This window comes from Galleria mellonella, unplaced genomic scaffold (genome assembly GCF_026898425.1).
Source record: "Galleria mellonella isolate WM207_F2 unplaced genomic scaffold, CSIRO_AGI_GalMel_v1 utg83, whole genome shotgun sequence".
NCBI lineage: Eukaryota > Metazoa > Arthropoda > Insecta > Lepidoptera > Pyralidae > Galleria > Galleria mellonella.
In genome coordinates, this window is record NW_026442162.1 from 5,553,056 (window position 1) to 5,572,815 (window position 19,760).

At 43.8% G+C, this 19,760-nt stretch overlaps 1 protein-coding gene across 7 annotated transcripts in view; it reads left to right on the forward strand.

Annotated features, from left to right (window-relative positions):
- Positions 1 to 19,760, forward strand: part of LOC113516615 (SUN domain-containing ossification factor) — an 81,078-nt gene extending 61,318 nt beyond the window's left edge. For 3 of the 7 annotated variants that reach the window (XM_052901949.1, XM_052901947.1, XM_052901946.1), the window contains exons 2-4: positions 13,298 to 13,659; positions 15,413 to 17,492; positions 18,069 to 19,760. In XM_052901949.1, the coding sequence (XP_052757909.1) occupies positions 13,568 to 13,659; positions 15,413 to 17,492; positions 18,069 to 19,094 (3,198 nt within the window). In that variant the 5' untranslated portion in view covers positions 13,298 to 13,567 and the 3' untranslated portion in view covers positions 19,095 to 19,760. Of the gene's footprint in view, positions 1 to 13,283; positions 13,660 to 15,412; positions 17,493 to 18,068 lie in introns of those variants that run through there. The other 4 variants (XM_031907740.2, XM_026901044.3, XM_052901948.1 and 1 more) reach the window with 4 other exon arrangements.

Here is a 19,760-nt window from a genome sequence, read left to right on the forward strand (position 1 = left end):
AATTAAACATCGCATAACATGATATGTTTATGCATACGCTTTGGTAGAAACAATTGTGACATCTATAAAAACACAAGGAATATTTTATATTGTACGTATTATATGTATATATATAGTGCATACAAACCTCCATCAAGTGGGGGGAAAGGGATTGTCAGTGATGGAGACTGAGAATCCCATTGCTAGCAATATACCCAACCAGGTCGACCTCCTCGCGGTTCCTCCTGGAAAGTATCATGGTTAATTCCTGATGAATTCATCATGATGGGCTAACTGGCCTGTTTTCATTCTCATCTATCACCCTTCACTGGTGCTCCGCCAGCGTATCCCGTTATCGCAGGCGGGGTTACCATACTATTTTCACCCATCAAAAAAAAAAAACCTCCATCAAGTAAGCTAAAGTAGACACGTGTTTGTTCAGGTCATTATTATCTATGAGCATTTTTTTTATACAACTTAGAATGACAAACAAGCTGACGGCCCACCTGATGGAAAGTGGTAACAGTCGCCTATAGACATGAGCAGTAGTTGTAAGTTTTAAGTTAATAAGCATAAGAACTTTTAAGGATTCACCAATTGTTGGGGTTGATCTTTATTCCGAGGATCTATCCTTACATTATGTAACTATTATGGAACATATTCCAATGAGTGACTGACCTACACTGGAGTTGGTCAGTGAAGCAACGACCTCGCTTACTAATTAAATCGTTCAGTGATTCACACACGTTACCGTTACGCTTTACAGCCAGATTACTAGTACTGTTCCGTAAATAACTTTACTAATTTATTTTTTAAATATCATTATATGGAATATTATTATATTAAAGTCGAATGCTTGGGTACCTCAGTCCCATTCGTGTTTCAACCGTGTAGCAGTTGTGTTTGCATGGTTGTGTTTCGGTTTGAAGGGTGGGATATGGCGTGAATTTACCGGGTACAGAGGAATAACACCTAATTCCTCAGGAATGGCAACGCATGGGGGGGTATCATGGGCGAAACAGTATACTCTGTTATGTCCATGGTACTGCTCATATCTATAGGCGACGGTTACCACTTTCCATCAGGTGGGCCGTCAGCTAGTTTGCCATTCTAAGTTGTATAAAAAAATGGAATAAAATAAATATCAGTTGTCAAACGTCCACTGCTGAACATAAGCCTTCTCCTTGGGGAGTTTTGCCAGTAGTTGCCACGCTTGGTAGATGAGTTGGCAACCGCAGTTAGGCGGGGGGAAGAGATTGTTAGTAATGGGTAGTTTATCCCCCATTGCTAGCAATATACCCTGTCAAGTCGAGCTCCATGTGGTCCTCTCTAGTAACCATTGTGCTGAATTACAGGTGTACTCATCACAGTGGGCTAACTGACCTGTCTTTTCATTCTCACCAATCATCCCTCACTGGTGCCCCGCCAGTGTATACCGATAGCACAGGCTGGGTCATTATTCCATTGTCATCCATTGAAAAAAAAAAACCGCAGGCTTTAAAGATATTTTAAGAGGGACGCTGCTGCCCATCTCTTGTCCTCCCTTAGTCCCTTACGACACTCGCTGTAATGGAAGGGGTGCCCATTCTATGCCGGGACCACATGGCATGTACTAATTTGCTAATGCTAAGAGTTTTTATCATTGTTAACCAGGTGATGACCATCATATGTAATTTGGGAATTGTCAGCTTCGTGTTCTTGATTTTGTCATCGCTTGTGTTTCTAATTGAATTCCGGGTTTATTTTGGTGGGAGCTGTCGATTTGTTTGTCAAATGACAAGCAGTATTTGTTCAAGAATAAAAAATGCTTTTTCAATTGTGACAAAATTTAAGAGGCAGTTTTTTTTTTTTATTTGTTAATTACATAAACTTAATTACATAAAAGCAAGAGACAGCAATGGGCGGCTTTATCGTTAAACAGCGATCTCTTCCAGGTAACCTTAGGATGGAGAGGAATCATTAAAATTGTTTGGTCAAGGCGTAACAGAAAAATAAGATTCAGACTAAAAAGGAAGAAAAAAAGGCTAAAGATAAATTTAAATAAAAATATACTTACACATAATCATAATAAAATAATACACGAAAAATAATACACATAGATACACGAATTTTCAAAAATCATTGGTTTGGAATCAGTAGATAGACCTTTCATTATTTTTATTTTGAACGATATTTAGCTCACAGGCCATTAGTTCTACATAGAACTCTTAAATGACAGTTTACAATTGTTATACATTATTTTAACTATCTTTTATACTGTAATGTTTATATCAACATCAAAGTCTTGTCCTTAACTATTTCTCATTTTATACGGAGTCGGCTTCCCCACTTTTGCGGCGTCAGGAATCTGTTCTGGGTTGTCGAATCCACCAGATGGTAGCGAGTCGTCCTCTGTCTGTCATGGCATCAGAATCTTCACTATAAAAACCCGTTAACTTTCTTGAGCGTAGTCTCTAGCTGGATGGATAGTCAGGAATATATATGTGGTAAGTAATTAAGAATAGGAAGTAGTTGGTTTTAGTACAGGATTTAATCAAACTTTTCTTCTCTTGGTGATCTCACTAGTGTGAAATATATACGAGTAGTGAATTGTTTCCAAGCCGTTTCTTACGATATTTAAAAGATAAAAATAGTGTTGGCTCTTTGTATTTTTAATAAGTTTTAACACGAAGATCAGAACTGTTGCCTTGATTTACTATGATTTACAATCTTTTTGTGATTTATTTATGTATTTACAATAGGTACACTGTTCGCAGCAACATGGAGCAGACTTCGAGCCAGTCTGCTGTAGAACATAAAAATATCCGACTGGAATAACGAGTTTTGATCGCAGTGCACTGTAATCCTGCGTCCGGTACCGCGGCATAGGAATGTTTGGAGTTTATGCGAATTATTATATGACGAAATAGCTTTTCGCTAGAATGTATTTGATGATAGATGACAAGTTTACTATGATGGTTTCCAGTAGGGATCGCATGAAGGTCGACTCGGTGAAAAATAAGGCACGAAATATGAGATTATTCATAATTGAGATGCCGAAAGGGGGCATAGGTAAAGGAAATATAGTCTAATATATCTTGCAAATGTGGTTAGTAAATTTAAAATAAGGGCTTCAAGAAAAAAAAAAAACACATTGGCAAAGTGAGCTGTAGCCAAAATAATGGTTGGGAAACTGTGGTTCATATTAATTTTTTTTTAATATAAGGCACCGTTGTCATATTTATACATTGATCAGTTCGTAATGAAATGTATTTTTTTTTATACTACTTAGAATGGCAAACAAACTGACGGCCCACCTGATGGAAAGTGGCAACCGTCGCCTATAAACATGAGCAGTACCATGGACATAACAGAGTGTACTGTTCCGCCCATGATACCTCCCATGCGTTGCCATTCCTGAGGACTCAGGTGTTATTCCTCTGTACCCAGTAAATTCACGCTATGTATGTAATATTAAATAATATATATATATAAAGAAATGTAAACAAATTTGCGATAATAAACGTAAAATGTTCATTGATGCATTGATTTATCGGTTTATTATTCATTATTAAAGTGCAGACTATTTTAAAATATAGATAATATGTATTATGTATGTATGTGTATGTATGTATGTATGTTATTGAACGGTGTGGACTGCCGTTCGGTGAGCGTGGACTGTAGGGGCGTTGGTTCAGGCTGGAGTGAAACACAGGGATTACTATTCTGAAGCCTCCGGTACCGTCTGAAGAGAGTATTTTTTCTTCTTGTCCTATTTCTTCTCGAGTGTAGTGTGTCGCTGCCCGGAAGCGAATGCCGCTCGACGAGAGGCGGCCTATCTTTATACCCGCCCGCTCGCATGATAACGTTTCCAACTCGCGTTAGCGAATCTGCGCGAGCGGGACGGGGCGAGAAAGAACGAGACGCGTGTCTCTTCAGATCGGTACTCTATAGCGTCTATTTATTGCAATTTACAATTTCTTAATTCTATTTATTGTTACAATTTCTATTTCTATTCGTAGGTAATAATGACAACACACAAAGAAATACTTTATTTAACTTACACTATCTTAAATCTATGTAAAATCTATATAAAATAACAGAATACAGAAACGATTAACTAGGGACTTAACAACTATAAATTACGATTACATATATACAAATAATGTCGCGAACATAATCTCCCGCCGCAGCTCTCGTAGCTGGAGTTAACTCGTGTTCGCGTCGCTCGATGTCGATGTGGGCAGTATGATCAGCTTCTTAGTGGGTCGCCGTAGGATGCCCTTGTTCGTCCGCACGTCGACTGCTCGGATCTCGCCGTCTGGTCCAGGGTAGGTCGCCACCACCACGCCTCGCGGCCACGTGTTGCGAGGCAAGGTCCCATCAGCTATCAGGACCAGGTCGTCCATTTTGATGGCTCCGTGTGTAGCTCGGGGCTCCCGCCGGTGTTGCAACTCGGGTAGGTACTCCTTCACCCACCGGTTCCAGAAGCAGTCAGCTAGCCTCTGGCTGGCACGCCACTCCTTGTGTCCCGCCGCGTCGCTCTCTGTGAAGCTGCCTGGCAGTGGGACGCGCGATGGACCGCCCAATATGAAGTGATTGGGGGTTAGGGCGCTGTCGTCGTCTGCCGATGTTGACACGTGGGTTAGCGGTCGACTATTGAGGGTGTGCTCGACCTCGACCAGCAGAGTGTGGAGGACCTCTTCCTTGGGGGCCCGCTCGTTCAACGTAGCGGCTAGTGCGGTCTTCACACTACGCACCAGCCGTTCCCACGCACCTCCCATGAAGGGTGCGCTCGGGGGAATGTAGCGCCACCGGATGAAATGGACTGATGACTCTTCTTGGATGGCTTCCTCGGCTGCTTTCTTCAGTTCGACGTCAGCACCTTTGAGGTTGGTGCCTTGGTCGGACCATAGCTCAGTGGGACACCCTCTGCGGCTTATGAAGCGCCGCAGGGCCATTATGGCGGAGTCCGTGCTGAGGCTGCCGGCGATTTCTAGGTGGACTGCGCGCGTCGTTAGGCAGGTGAAGAGCACTCCGTATCGTTTCTGGTGAGTGCGGCCCACTGTCACGGTCATAGGCCCGAAGTAGTCTAGGCCGGTGAACGTGAACGGTCGTTGATGATGCGCCAGCCTGCTCTGTGGATGGTTGCCCGTTGACGGCTGCGCCGGTCTTGCTCTTCGTAGGCGGCACAGCTGACACCTCTTCAGTTCACTGCGGACGGCGTGTCGTAGGCGCAACACCCACAAGTGTTGTCGCACCTCGTTCGTGGTGATCTCGAAGCCGCCGTGGTGAAGTTTCCGATGCACCCATGCGATGTATAGGCGCACCCAGGTGTGGTTTCCGTCGACGATGGGGGCTCTCGTTGCTCGGCTGACAAATCGGCGGCGGCTGCTATTCTCGATCGAAGTCGCAGAATGTCGTCGTTGTCTATGACGACTGACAGCTGTATGAGTCGACTGGATGACGGCAGCTGTTTCCCATGTTTCAATGCTGCGATTTCGTCGCCGAACGCCTCTTGTTGTATCGCGCGAATCCATAGCCGTCGCGCGCGATCTAGGTAGTGTGTGTCTATGGGGATGAAACACACAGATGGACTATTGCTGTTCTTGATTTTCATCTTCGTCTTCTCTCTATCGACTTTCTTCGTGCGGGTCCAAGTGGGGTCGGCGCTCTCTTTCTTCTTGTTTCTCTTTCGGATAGCGGTACAGCGTTGACTGGTCGGTCGCAGGAGGTCGATGAACTGCAATACCCGTGCTGAACTGCGAACAAGTTTTAACCAATTAGAAAAACGTGACGGATCGGGTAATGCTATAGACAACTGCGTCGCGTTCTGTAGCTTGTGTACGCGTTCTTCTCCCGTTTCCGCTTGACTATCGTCGCTCGTACTATCTTCACGCGGCCACTGCTCTTCGGGGAGGTACAGGAAGTCCGGCCCACGGAACCATCTATGCTGCGAGCCGAAGTCCGTCGGTGGGTCGCGTGTGGCGTCGTCTGCTACGTTGTGCCGCGTCGGTATCCATCTCCACTCGTTCGTCTTCGTTTCTTCGACGATCTCGGCGACTCTATGCGCGACGAACGGCTTGTATGCGCGAGGACCGGTGCGTAGCCATGCGAGCACGGTGCGTGAGTCCGACCAGTATACTCGGCGAGCGGGCTTCAGGTCGTGTTCTTCGACTGCCGTGCGCGATAGGCGACACCCGAGGACGGCCGCTTGCAGCTCCAGTCGCGGTATCGTGGTCACCTTGCTGAGTGGGGCCACTCGTCCCTTTGCCGCGATCAGCGACACGTGGACCTCGCCGGTCGCGCTTACGGCCCGCCAGTACACGGCACAGGCGTACGCGTCCGAGCTGGCGTCGACGAATGTATGCAGCTCCGCTGTATCGGCCGTGGCTACCTCCGGGTAGCACCGCGGCACCTCCAGCGCGGACAGCCGTCACACGTGGTCCATCCAGCTCCGCCAGGCGTCCGCTTCCCGTGGTTGCAGCTCGGTGTCCCAGTCGATACCGGTACGCCACGTCTCCTGCAATATCTTCTTCGCCTGTATGGTGATGGGAGTGGCGAGGCCCAATGGATCGAACAGTGACATGATCGCTCGTAGCGCTTCCCTCTTCGTCGGCGTCTGTTCCCCGCTGGCTATCTGTGGCGGAAGCTTGTGTCCGTTGAAGTTGAAGCCTAAGGTGTCTTCAGAAGGTCGCCATACCATCCCCAGTATCTTCTCCGCGTCGAGTTGTACCACGCTGTCCCCGCCGGTGTCGGAGAACGCGGCGCGCACTTGATGCGAGTTCGACGCCCACCGTTGGAGACAGTAGTTGGCTCGACCGTGGATCTGTGCGACCTGTCTTGAGACGCGTACGGCTTGCTCTTCCGTGTCGAAGCTGGCGAGGTAGTCGTCGACGTAGTGGTTCATGACCACCGCCGTTGCTGCCTCCGGGAACTCTTCCTTGTACTGTTCTGCGTTCTTGTTCTTGACGTAGATCGCTGTACACGGTGACGAATATGACACTCTTCATCCTATATTCCACAGGTGGACCCTCTCGTCGATCTCCTCGCCACAGGAACCGTTGCATGTCCCTATCTTCTTCCCGTATGGTGACCCGCATGAACATGTCCTTTATGTCCGCCGTGACTGCCACCCGTCGTTGCCGGAACCGCATGAGGACCCCCGGTAGCGATTGAAGTAAGTCGGGGCCCGGCAGCAGCATGTCGTTCAAACTGATGCCCTTCGTCTTGGCTGCTGCGTCGTGCACGATCCGCAGTTTCCCCGGTTTCTGCGGGTTGATGACGGCGAAGTGTGGCAGGTACCACACCCGTTGGGAACTCCGTGGCGGGGCGACTTCGGCATACCCGTTCTTGAGTAGCGTGTCCATTTGTTGTTCATACCTCTTCTTAATTTCTTCATTCTTGTCGAGTTTCCTTTCGACCAGTTGGAGACGTCGCATTGCCGATTCGTAGTTGTCCGGCGGCACAGGGTCGTCCTTCTTCCATAGTAACCCCGTCTCGTATCCTCCCGCCGGTAACGGACGAGTTTTCTCCTCTAAAATGCGTAGGGCGCGACGTTCCTCTTCATTGTAAGACCTCTTCGGTGCGATTCCCAGCGATTCGAGCGCGAAATGTTGCTTCATCATTTCTTCCATCGATTGTTCCTCTTCATGTGTCGTCACTATGTGGCTGATTCTGAGCACCTGCTGTCTTGTCCTGCCGCGACTCGTACCGTGCAGTACCCATCCCAGGTCGGTGAGTGATGCGACCGGCTGCGTGTCGGATCCTCTTCTAACTTCGTGGGCCAGCAGTAGGTGCCAGTTGTCTTGCCCCAGCAGTACCGTCGGTTTGCCCTCTTCATAGACCAACTCCCTCTCTATGTCCCGCAGATGTGGACAGCCCTTGATGACGCTGCGTGGTACCGACTGCGGTGATAACTGCAGTCTGTCCATCGTCCGTGCCCCCATTGTGTATTCTTGTGAATTCCGCCCGCGGATCTTGAAGTGAACACGCGTCGATTGAGCTGCGTTGATCCGTGCCCCGGCCACACCTTCCATGTAGAATGGTGCGGGGGACCCGTAGCACCGATTCGCTCCGCCACCGTCGTCTCGATGATGGTGCAAGTCGACCCGTCGTCCAGTAGCGCGTAGGTGTCGCACGTTCCCGTGGGACCGGTGACTCGTATCGGCAGGATCTTCAGGAACGCGATCTTGTCGTTTTCCCTTGCCGATGCGGTGACTGCGGCGGACGTCCTCGACGACGTGTGTTGTTACTTCATTCTCCGGCTGTTGTCGCGTGGTGTGCAGCAGAGGGTGATGAGTCTGCGTGCACTCATCTACTCCACATCTCTTGCTCTTGCAGGCGTGGCGAAATCTTCTCACTTTGAGGCAACGGAAACACAGCCTATGAGTCTTCGCTAGCTCCCATCTCGCCGATGTGTCCGCTTCCTTCATCGTCTTGCAGTCCGATGGAGCGTGTCCCTCTCGTCGACACATCGGGCACGGTGGTGTAGCGGGTTTCTCCTGCGTCGTGTATGTCTTCGCCGTCTTCCTAGGAGCGGACTCCCGCCGGTCTTCGGACGGTATCTCCTCGGCGGGGGCGAAGTTTCCACATCGTGCGGCGGTCCTTTGCAGGAACTGAGAGAGTGTTATGAGGTCCGGTTGTCCCTCCGGTTGGTCGTTGGCGAAATCGTAGTACTTGAAGCGTAGTACCGACGGCATCTTCTCTGTGACGTTTCTCACTATTTCTTCATTGTAGAGGTAGTGACTCTTGTTCAGCGCTCGTATCGTGGCGACGACGTTCTGCACCTTGCTTGCGAAGAGGCAGACGTCTCTTGCGTTGTCCGAGAGTCGTGGTAGCGCGCGGAGTTTGTTCAGTTCGGCTGTGACGAGTGCTCCAGGGCGGCCGAACCTCGCGGCTAACATCTTCATTACTTCTTCTGCGGTCGTAGACCCGACGAATAGGGAGCGTGCCGCGTCCTTTGCGGCCCCCTTCAAGCTTCTGCGCAGTCTTGCTAGGTTCTCTTGTTCTGTGAGTTGACTTGCGCTCTCTTCATAGGCCATCTTCCATGGTAACCACTCGCTCGACGATCCATTGAAGACTGGCAACTCGGTGACTCTTGACGCTGTGGAGGGCAGTATGTTGCGAGCGGCCATCTGCATGGCGATCGCAAACTCATTACAATCGATGCCCACCTTCAGCACCGGTTCTTCTTTCTTCATCGACTGCATCGCTGCTGCTATCGTAGGAATGGCGGCATGTGGGTCAACGTGGCGTGCGTGGTCCCGGTGAAGTGCGTCGCTGCTCGGCTGTGGCGGCGGCGCTCTCGAATCCTCTTCAACGGGTCTCGATGGGACGAACCCCTGACGCTTGCCGGTGACTTCTTCTATCTCTGGTACATGCGGCTCCATCGTGAGTGCTAGCGTGCTTCGATGAACCCAATCCGACGTTCGTTCTCTTCTGACGGTAGCGTCGTCGTCTTCTATTTCCTCGTCGTCCTCTGATTCGGCTTCCAGGGCGGCGACACGTGCAGCAGCCAATTCCACCTCCTTTCGAAGTAGCTCCTCCCGTGCCTTGGCCAGAGCCTTCTTCTTCTGCGAGGCCGTGGTGCGAACCGTGCGTGCCGTGCCGTGCTTCGGTTCCTTCTTCCTTGCTGTCTCCTCTGTCGTTCCTGTGGCTTCGGTAGTCTCCGTGGCTCCTGTGGTCGTCGTATCGCCGGACGTGTTCGCAGTCGATGTGGTGGCGGCGGTAGACGACGTGGCAGCGACAGAAGGCATTCTGACAGCCGCAGACGACGTGGTGGCAGCAACGGACGGCGTGGCAGCGACGGACAGCGTTCCGGCGGCCGTAGTCGACGTGGCGGCGGACGTTGTGGCTTCGGTGACGGCGACTTTTTGTTGCGACGACTTCATGTTTCTCGTAGTCGGCATTTCAGCGATCCGGCTTCAGAATGGTCTTCCTCCAGCGATCCGGCTTCTCGATGTACCAACGGTGTTCCTCCAGCAATCCGGCTTCTCGAAGGACCACGATGAACGGTGTGGACTGCCGTTCGGTGAGCGTGGACTGTAGGGGCGTTGGTTCAGGCTGGAGTGAAACACAGGGATTACTATTCTGAAGCCTCCGGTACCGTCTGAAGAGAGTATTTTTTCTTCTTGTCCTATTTCTTCTCAAGTGTAGTGTGTCGCTGCCCGGAAGCGAATGCCGCTCGACGAGAGGCGGCCTATCTTTATACCCGCCCGCTCGCATGATAACGTTTCCAACTCGCGTTAGCGAATCTGCGCGAGCGGGACGGGGCGAGAAAGAACGAGACGCGTGTCTCTTCAGATCGGTACTCTATAGCGTCTATTTATTGCAATTTACAATTTCTTAATTCTATTTATTGTTACAATTTCTATTTCTATTCGTAGGTAATAATGACAACACACAAAGAAATACTTTATTTAACTTACACTATCTTAAATCTATGTAAAATCTATATAAAATAACAGAATACAGAAACGATTAACTAGGGACTTAACAACTATAAATTACGATTACATATATACAAATAATGTCGCGAACAGTTATGTATATATTTAAATGTGTATATATTATATATGTATGTGTATATATGTATGTATGTATCTATATATGTTTGTATATGATAATATTTATATAATAGTGCGCCACCTACTCTTTGTCTTTTTCTCAATGTCCTCTACCCAAAGGTTGTCTGGAAGAGATTGCTTAGCGATAAGGCCGCCTTTTGTATCACTTCTCATTAATATTTACTGTATTTGTTATTTCTCTTTTTACTTGGTGCAATAAAGTGTAAATAAATAAATAAATAATAACATTATCAATTGTTTATAAATATATATGTAAGACTACAGTTGATTATTTTTAACAATCATCGTAAAGTATGACGCGTGGGGGGAAGGGATTGCTAGTAATGAGGAGGTTTTTTTAATGGATGATAATGGAATGGTAACCCCACCCGCGCTATCGGTATACACCGGCGGGGCACCAGTGAAGGATGATAGGTGAGGATGGAGTAGGTCAGTTAGCCCATCGTGACGAATTCGACAAGAATTGTTCACGATGGTTTCCAGGGGGAACCATGTGGAGGTCGACCTAATAAGGCATATTGCTAGTAATGGGGCTATCAAACTCCATTGCCAATAATCCCTTTCCCCCAGTAATGAGGAGGTTAGTCCCCATCGCTATCAATTTACATTATCAGGTCGACCTCCACGCGGTTCCTCCTAGAAACCATCATGACCAATTTAACATTGAATTCGTCACGATGGGCTTACTGACCTGCCTATTCATCCTCACCTATCACCCCTCACTGGTGCCCCGCCAGTGTATACCGATAGCGTGGGCGGTTACCATTCCATTATCATCCATCAAAAAAAAAGTACGACGCGTGTAAACGTCAGCGCGTTCCGTTACGCATGCTCTTCAAACTGACGCGCCATATTGGCATTTTAACGTTATTATTTTTATCAACTAAGTTTACGAGATCTAGCAATAATACTACAATAAACAGTAAAACAGTATCTATCTAATCTGTCTCACAGTCTCTATTTGAACAATTTATTTTCCTAAGACAAGTTTCATTGATAATTTTGAATTATGAGCTGCACAGGTAGATTTTTGCTCTGCATAAAATACAATTATTTGTAATTCTGAGAGAATGGAACTAATACGTGGGAAATCCTGTGGATTGCAAAATAGATTAATTATAAAAAAATATATAGAGTAAAATACATTGGAAGCATATTTACTTAATACAAACATCACGCGATTTCACATTTTTAATGTCGCTTTTTTTGAAGTCGCTCTGATAGAATTTTTAAGTGGCATAAATCATCAAATAAAAACTGTAGTTACAAATAGGAATGGGTTTTTTTATACAACTTAGAATGGCAAACAAGCTGACGGCCCACCTGATGGAAAGTTGTAACCGTCGCCTATAGACATGAGCAGTACCATGGACATAACAGAGTATACTGTTTTACCCATGGTACCCCCATGCGTTGCCATTCCTGTGGACTCAGGTGTTATTCCTCTGTACCCTGTAAATTCACGCCATATCTCCCACCCTTCAAACCGAAACACAGTCATGCAAACACAACTGCTTCACGGTAGAAACACGAATGGGACAGAGGTACCCAAGCAATCGACTTTTGTATAAAGTCTCCGGGTAAAATCTATTATCTATATACTGAGTTATTATGACCTATTATATTGAGATATTTATATTCATTGCGAGTTGTTATTTTCTATACTGTATATTGGATAACCGATAGTTAATATATCTGTTACTAGGGCAATATATGTATAGATATTGTAACCACAATATATACATATTACTATATATTGTACCCACCCTTAGTTCCAAAGATTAAATTAACTCAATACGTACTTGTAATACGAAATTTGTTTTGGATATAGAACAGAAAAAATACGCGGAAATCCGCGTGGCATATTATTATGTTTTATGAATACGTTAAAATTAAAAATACGAAAACATATTAAAATAAAATCTAAATTATATCAAATCTTAATAGCTTTATTTGTGTAATAAAACAACAATCCGGTATTTTTTGTTTGAGTTTTAATATTGTGGTAGTATACGAGGGTGATCTATGGTATAGCAATAGACAATTATTTTCTATATTTAACGACTAGTGATCGCGCCCGGATTCACACGAGTAGATAAAATTTTCAAAAATAATATTAAGCCCATATTACTCGCTGATAATCAAGCTTTTTATAAGTGAAAGAATTTTTAAAATCAGTTGAGTAGTTTTTGAGTTTATTGATATTATATTTTTTATACAACTTAGAATGGCAAACAAGCTGACGGCCCATCTGATGGAAAGTGGTAACCGTCGCCTATAGACATGAACAGTGCCATGGACATAACAGAGTATACTGTTTCGCCCATGATACCTCCATGCGTTGCCATTCCTGAGGACTCAGGTGTTATTCCTCAGTACCCTATAAAGTCACGCCATATCCCACCCTTCAAACCAAAACACAGCCATGCAAACACAACAGCTTTACGGTTGAAACACGAATGGTACAGAGCAAACGACTTTTGTCTCCCTCTGTTATGCAGAACAATGACGTTTACCCTTATTGAACCTCCAATTAACTATTCGCTCTATCACAATCACAGTGTATGTTCAATTTACTCGCTACAATTGACTCAATATCCTATTGAGATCATTGTCCAGCATTGTTTTTGTGACGCTGCTAAGGCGCCAAAGTTTCATCCACCAATCATTGTTAGCGTCTCAGTGCACAGCGCATCTTGTTTTTGGAACTTCGCCCGCAATATACGCAAATTGAAGACAATTTTATTCAGGTAGCTGTAGCGTTCTATTACGAGAAATATCAGTTGTATAAATAAAACCAAATATTTTGAAATTGGAATTGTTTTAAAATAGCGAGCTGTCAAACTGTGACAGTTGAGTTCCCGCTAAAAAGTGCGTTCGCATACAGTGTCAAAAGTGAAGGTCAGTGACGTGCGACGCGTATGAAAAGGTAACGTGAGGGGAGTTTTGCGTGGTCCGAGCGTTGTTGTGCCGTGATAGGTGTATCGGTGCGTCGCCAATGCGGCGGCGGCGTGTGCAGAATGTCGCCGCCGCGGGCGCTGCTGGCGGCGTTGCTGATATGTCAGTTGCTGTCGTACGGTGGCCACCAAGGACTCACCAAGATATTTTACACGTAAGCATCCTTTTATGCAGGTATCATTCTACGCTGGCCCTAGCTCTTGATCAGGGTAACGTAAGATTGTCTTTCGGCGCCCTTTGGTCACTTCACGCAAATTGTACTTGGGTTTTATGTTAAATAAATAATAATTTCCAAACTTTAAAAAATCTACTTTTATTGCAAATACCGACATCGCAAAAGGCGCTATCAAAATTTATTTGCGTTGGAAATTGTTTTTCGTATTTGGCTTTTTGGCGCTCTTTGTCATCTGGCGCTTAGAGCTACTGCTCCTCTCGCCTAGAAGCTGCGCTGACACTCTTGGTTTTTCCATTATCCTGAGAGGGCTTGGTCTTCGACGATCCCAGACCTTCTGCCTGTACTACCAGTTACGGATGACTAATACGCTTTACAACTTTATAAGGTTTTATGGTGTTTAAAATGTTTGCCTTTTTGGATATATTTTAGAGAACAATCTAGATAAGCGACAAATGAATTTTTTTATTTTATTCGTCCTTCTTTTTTCCTTCCCATACGTGCCCTAATACAAATGTATCTGTAGGTAGTTTCATTTGCTACTTATTTAGGTCAGTTTCATTCCACGCCCCATTCCTCCATTATATCTTTAATATATCTTTCTCCTGCAAATTCATATCTCGAATACTTGTAACCTACGCAAGCATCATACGTGCCAAATGTGACGTAACATTTTTCGTCTGAATGTATAGGTATCTAATATGTTTTACACGTAACACGGCCATTGACATTCGTAGACTTTCATGGTTAAACAATAAAAATGTAATTATTTCAGAATTCGGATACATTAAGATGATCACAGTGCACTCATTAAGTACATATTTACCATTTTTATCCGGTATGTTTGAAGATATGTCTAAGATTTATTTACATGATTAGATAATATAATAATTTCACGTCTTTATTTGGAACTCCCGAAAAGTGTTCGGATAGGATTTTCTACGTAGCCCTCATTTTAGGGTCTTCAAAATCAACTTTCAATTATCGAAATGGTTATAACATTTGGCACTAAATACTCACATTGTCGGCTCGAAAATCTGGATGTTTGTGCTTCTTATAGTTGTTTATTAATTTTACTAATAAAACGACCAAATAGAATACGAGGATCTATGTCAAAACAAGTTATGTTATTATATTTTTACGTATTTTAGGTATGTTCATTTACTATCTACGAGTTATACTCATTACAAGCGTTATGCTTGATTGGTATCGGCCTTCCCGACGATGTGTCGCAATAGTTGATAGTGACTAGGCAGTACTGGCCACGATTACAAACATTTTAATTTGTCCACGGCATCCTTCTCATCCCACGGAATGTTGGTTCTGACGTTTTCGATGTAAAACCGATTGTAATGGCTTTATTTTTTGTTGTTTCTTAAATATCTGTCTAATGTAGATTGTTACAATTAGAAGGTATTTCTAACGTTTGTGATGACTGGTTAATTTCCTCATACTTGTGAAATAATGAAAATATATGTAAAATTAATAGTTCAATTAAATAGTATGATCATTACGAAATAATAAAGGCATTAAAAATATAAATAGGAGTAATTTCCGACATATTTCTCAAATAATTTAATAAACTCGAATAATTTTGTAACTATATCACTTATAAAAGGTATGGGTAAGAGTGTAAATGTATGCAGTTGTCATCATTTTAACAAATTTAACTCAGAAATCAGAAGTTTTTTTTTTATCCGAAGCTATTATTTATTTTGCATTTTAATTGTTTCAGGTTACCTGACACCGGGCAACCTCCCGTTCTCATCTCTCTAGGAGAGAATGCCAAATTGGAACTTAAGAATCCCGACGAACTTTTGTTCGTCAACGATTCCGATCAACACAATGATACGAAGTCGTTTATTATTGTGGATAAGGATGCAGTAGAGGAGGAAAAGATTAGCAAGACAGACGATGGGAAAGATGGCGCCGAGCAGTGGCCTGTAATCAAATCAAAATCTATGCACGAAATGAGACAAACAGATGATGCATTTCAAACTACCACACCTTTGTCAACAGATGAAAGCTCAACAGAATCTCAACAAGATGAACCAAAGGCCATTGAAAACATTCCAGTGAAACCAGAGACGCCACAAGAAGATATCCCATCTTTCTCAGAATGGGCACAGAAGCAGCTCGCAGAAGCTGAGAAAAAAGACACAGTACTCAATCACTCGAGTCAACCTAGTCATAGTAATACAAATTTTAGTAGTAAAAGCACGAAATTACGATCGAAAAATTATGCTTCGCTGGTTTGTGGCGCTAAAATTGTAGCTGTAAATCCAGAAGCTGGTTCGGCCAGTTCCATTTTATCTCCCAATAGAGATGAATATATGCTCAATACGTGCAACAGTCGCATTTGGTTCGTGGTAGAGCTCTGCGAAGCTGTTCAGGCTCAGAAAATAGAAATTGCTAATTTCGAGTTGTTCTCCTCTACTCCCAAAGACATCGCTGTGTATTTTAGCGATCGGTTCCCAACCAGGGAATGGGCCAGCGTCGGTCAGTTTACCGCCAAAGATATGAGAGACGTGCAAAGTTTTGATTTATACCCGCATTTGTTTGGGAAATTCATCAAGGTAGAAATGTTATCGCATCACGGTTCCGAACATTATTGTCCTATTTCGTTGTTCAAAGTTTACGGCACATCAGAATTCGAAGTATTGGAGAAGGAAAGTTCACAACATATAGCTCACATTGATGAAGACGAAGACGATGAAATAATAGACGTTCCCGACTTACCTGCCGCGGAAACGGAGCCTTCAAAAAATTTATTCGGCTCTGCGAGAGACGCTGTCATGTCTATAATGAAGAAAGCCGCACAAGCGTTAGTCAAAACGGAAGTTCCTAAAAATATGTCTTCTGAACACAACGACACATCAACAGACAAGATGTACAAACGGTGTTGTTCTCCCAGCCATATAATTGTATGTGATAATTGCAGTGAGACGCTTTACAATGAAGTGTATGAACTGATTAGTTGTAGTTCGGACAAGTTAGTCAGTTTAGTACGCCAAGTGTTCCTACGGGAGACTTTAAAGTGTACAGGAATTTGCCAACTCTTCGGTTTAGATTTTAAAAGTACAAAGACTATTGAATTTAGTGAAGAACGCGTCGCATACATGAACGCTTTATTTCCTAAAAAGTATTTAGCTGCACTGTGTAATATATTAGCTATTAAAGAAAAAAAGGTTGTATTAAATACGAGTTTTGAAAGTGAATTAAACGCTACAAGTAATGCAACTATTGACGAATCACCACAAAATGTGAACAGTGAAACAAATTCTGAACAAGAAGTTAAATTGGTCCCCAGTAAGGATAATAGTTCTACTGAAAATAAAGATATTAACGACACCTTACCGTCAGAAGAAAAACCGATTAGTTCAGAACAGAATATTGACAATAATCCAAAAACTATAGAATTACCCAAAGGGGATAATGATAAATTGGAAGAGAAAGCAGAGGAACCTACACCTGTTGTGGATGATGTTATTTCAGAGCAACCAACAGAAACTGTTATAGCGGAAGCGGATAAATCTACTGATGTAAATGTAGAGAATGAAAGCAAAGATGCTGTTATAAAAAATGAAAAAAACGGTAAGGTGGAGTCTGTCACAGAAAGAAGTAAGGATATACTTCCAAATGTCGGTGATGATATAAATGATCAAATTTTGATTGACAGCGATAATTTCATGTCAGAACTTGACCAAATGGCAGTCGATCCAACGCCTGCAGGTCAGACTACGCAGAATCAGAACCAGGCTCAGGCTACATTACAGAAAGAATCAGTATTCCTGCGGTTGTCAAACAGGGTTAAGGTGTGTATTTGATAGAATATTTTTTTAAATTATTATGTAGGTACACTCTGTGGTTTCGGCATAGAATAGACCACCCCTACTTTCCCGTGGGTGTCGTAAGAGGCAACTGAGGGAGGGCGAAGGATTGACAGCAGCGTTCTTTTTAAAACATCTCTAAAGCCTTATTGCGCCAATCCGCTTGCCAAGTGTGGCATAACCTATAAATTCACAGCCATACCCTACCCTTCAAGCCGAAACAGTCATCCAAACAGCTGCTGCACGTGAGAAACACGTATGGGATAGAGGTAAACATTTTAATATTGCCCAAGTTTGTAAGTCATTGACAAACTTATATCTAATTTGTGACCTCGTAACTATGTATTTATCTTAGCATTTTTATCTCTTACTTGAAATTTAGCAATGCAAAGTCAATATTTTTGATATTTTATTGAAATTCTTTTAGTATGTCGTCATATTTTAAAATATAATTGACCAAGACGCCTGATTTTTTTGTAAAATTAATGAAAATGGAAGTGAAATAAGTTTCATCAACATTTGATTGTCATTAATTTTTTTGTTGTTTTTTTTTTATTGCAGACATTAGAGCGAAATATGTCACTTTCGGGGCAATATCTTGAAGAGTTGAGCAGGCGATATAAGAAACAGGTCGAAGAAATGCAAAAGACCTTCGAGAAGACGGTCGCGCAGATGAGCGAAGAAAGACGAAAGAGCAACGAGAGAGAACAAAAGTATCTAGAACAGATGACAAGCTTGCAGGAGCAACTCACACAGATGGCGTCGGCATTAAACACGCTCATGGAAGACAGGGACAGCTGGTTTGGCAATGTGACGTTCTTCAAGTTTATCATATTCCAATGTCTAATAATGACTGGAGCCTTCTACTACATGAAAAGGAGACGTAAACCGGAACAGATACTCGTGCCAATCATGAAGAAAACCAAAAAGAAACAGGACAAGTTTAGAAGAAAATCTGTAGAGGGTGTCAGTGGTCACGCAACGCCATCGGCGAAGAAGCGAAGGCCAAGCGAAGAGGCGTTACAGATAGCACGCCAGTCTGCAGAAGATGTGGACGAGTTTGACGGAGAATGGCAAGTAGCTAGGAAGAATAGAAGAAGGAAAACATCAATAATACACCGAAATGCAGAAGACCCCAAAGCGAACTGGGGCAGACAAGACAGCATTAGAAAACTGCAAGACAATCCCATAGCGCTGGATGAAGACGAGTTCTTCGCTCCTGTAACGGAACCGAAAGTGTTCAACGAGAGTACAGCCACAAATCCACCAAAAAAGGAGTTACCAAAAACGAATGGATCATTCTTTAATAGTTTGAAAACGAAAACGATGAAGACGAGACGGCTGTCGTCGCCGGCTTTTCTCAAAACGTTTAGTAGACAGAGCAGCAGAAGCACGCCCAGTCCGGTCGTGAGAAATTTGGAGCCAATTTTCAATGGGAAAATGAGCAAAAAGGCCGCCTCGGAGTCCCCAACTGGAAGCCTGTGGTCCGAGTCCACGGAAATCTCACAAAACGGCCAACAAGACAACGAAAGTGGCGGCAGCAAGAAGAAGAAAAGCTTGAAAAATATGCTGAGGAAAGTGTTTTGAGGACTTTATTAGTTTTAATGAATTATATGCAATTATGTATTATTAGTGGCGCGTGGCGTAAACGGATAATAGCTATTGTAATTTATTTCCCTGCGAATATTAACTGTACCATTTAAATTATTGTTTAAACATATTTTGTATTGTTGTTAGACTTTTCTATAGGTGCCAATTGTGATAAATTAGGAAGCCTAATTGATTGTTATATTTGATTTTATGCGGTGACGTTTGCTCGGGTGTGATACGTGTGCCGGCTGCGACCGGGGAGGCGCGTGTGACAATAAATGTGGATGGATGCGAGTGCTAGTCTCGAGGATGTTCGGTAAACAAAGAAACGGCATTAAATGCATTACATTTATTCTCTTGTTTCATTTCATTTTATCACAGTAACATAAAAGTATGTACAAAAATATACAATTTTAAAACTTAAACAATATCAGAAAATACTGAGGTATATCTATGACCTCTAGAGAAAGTACTTTCTCTTGAGATCAGAGATTTCACATAACATTTCCTTTAACGATATCACTGTATATCGCATTCAATTGTATGGAATTATCACATTATTAGAATAAGCTGTCAAAATCAATAGGTGTAGGTCGATTCTGTATCTCTCTCCAAAATTGAAACAATATTCTCAAACAAAATATCTTTGTTCCCTTTTTTTTT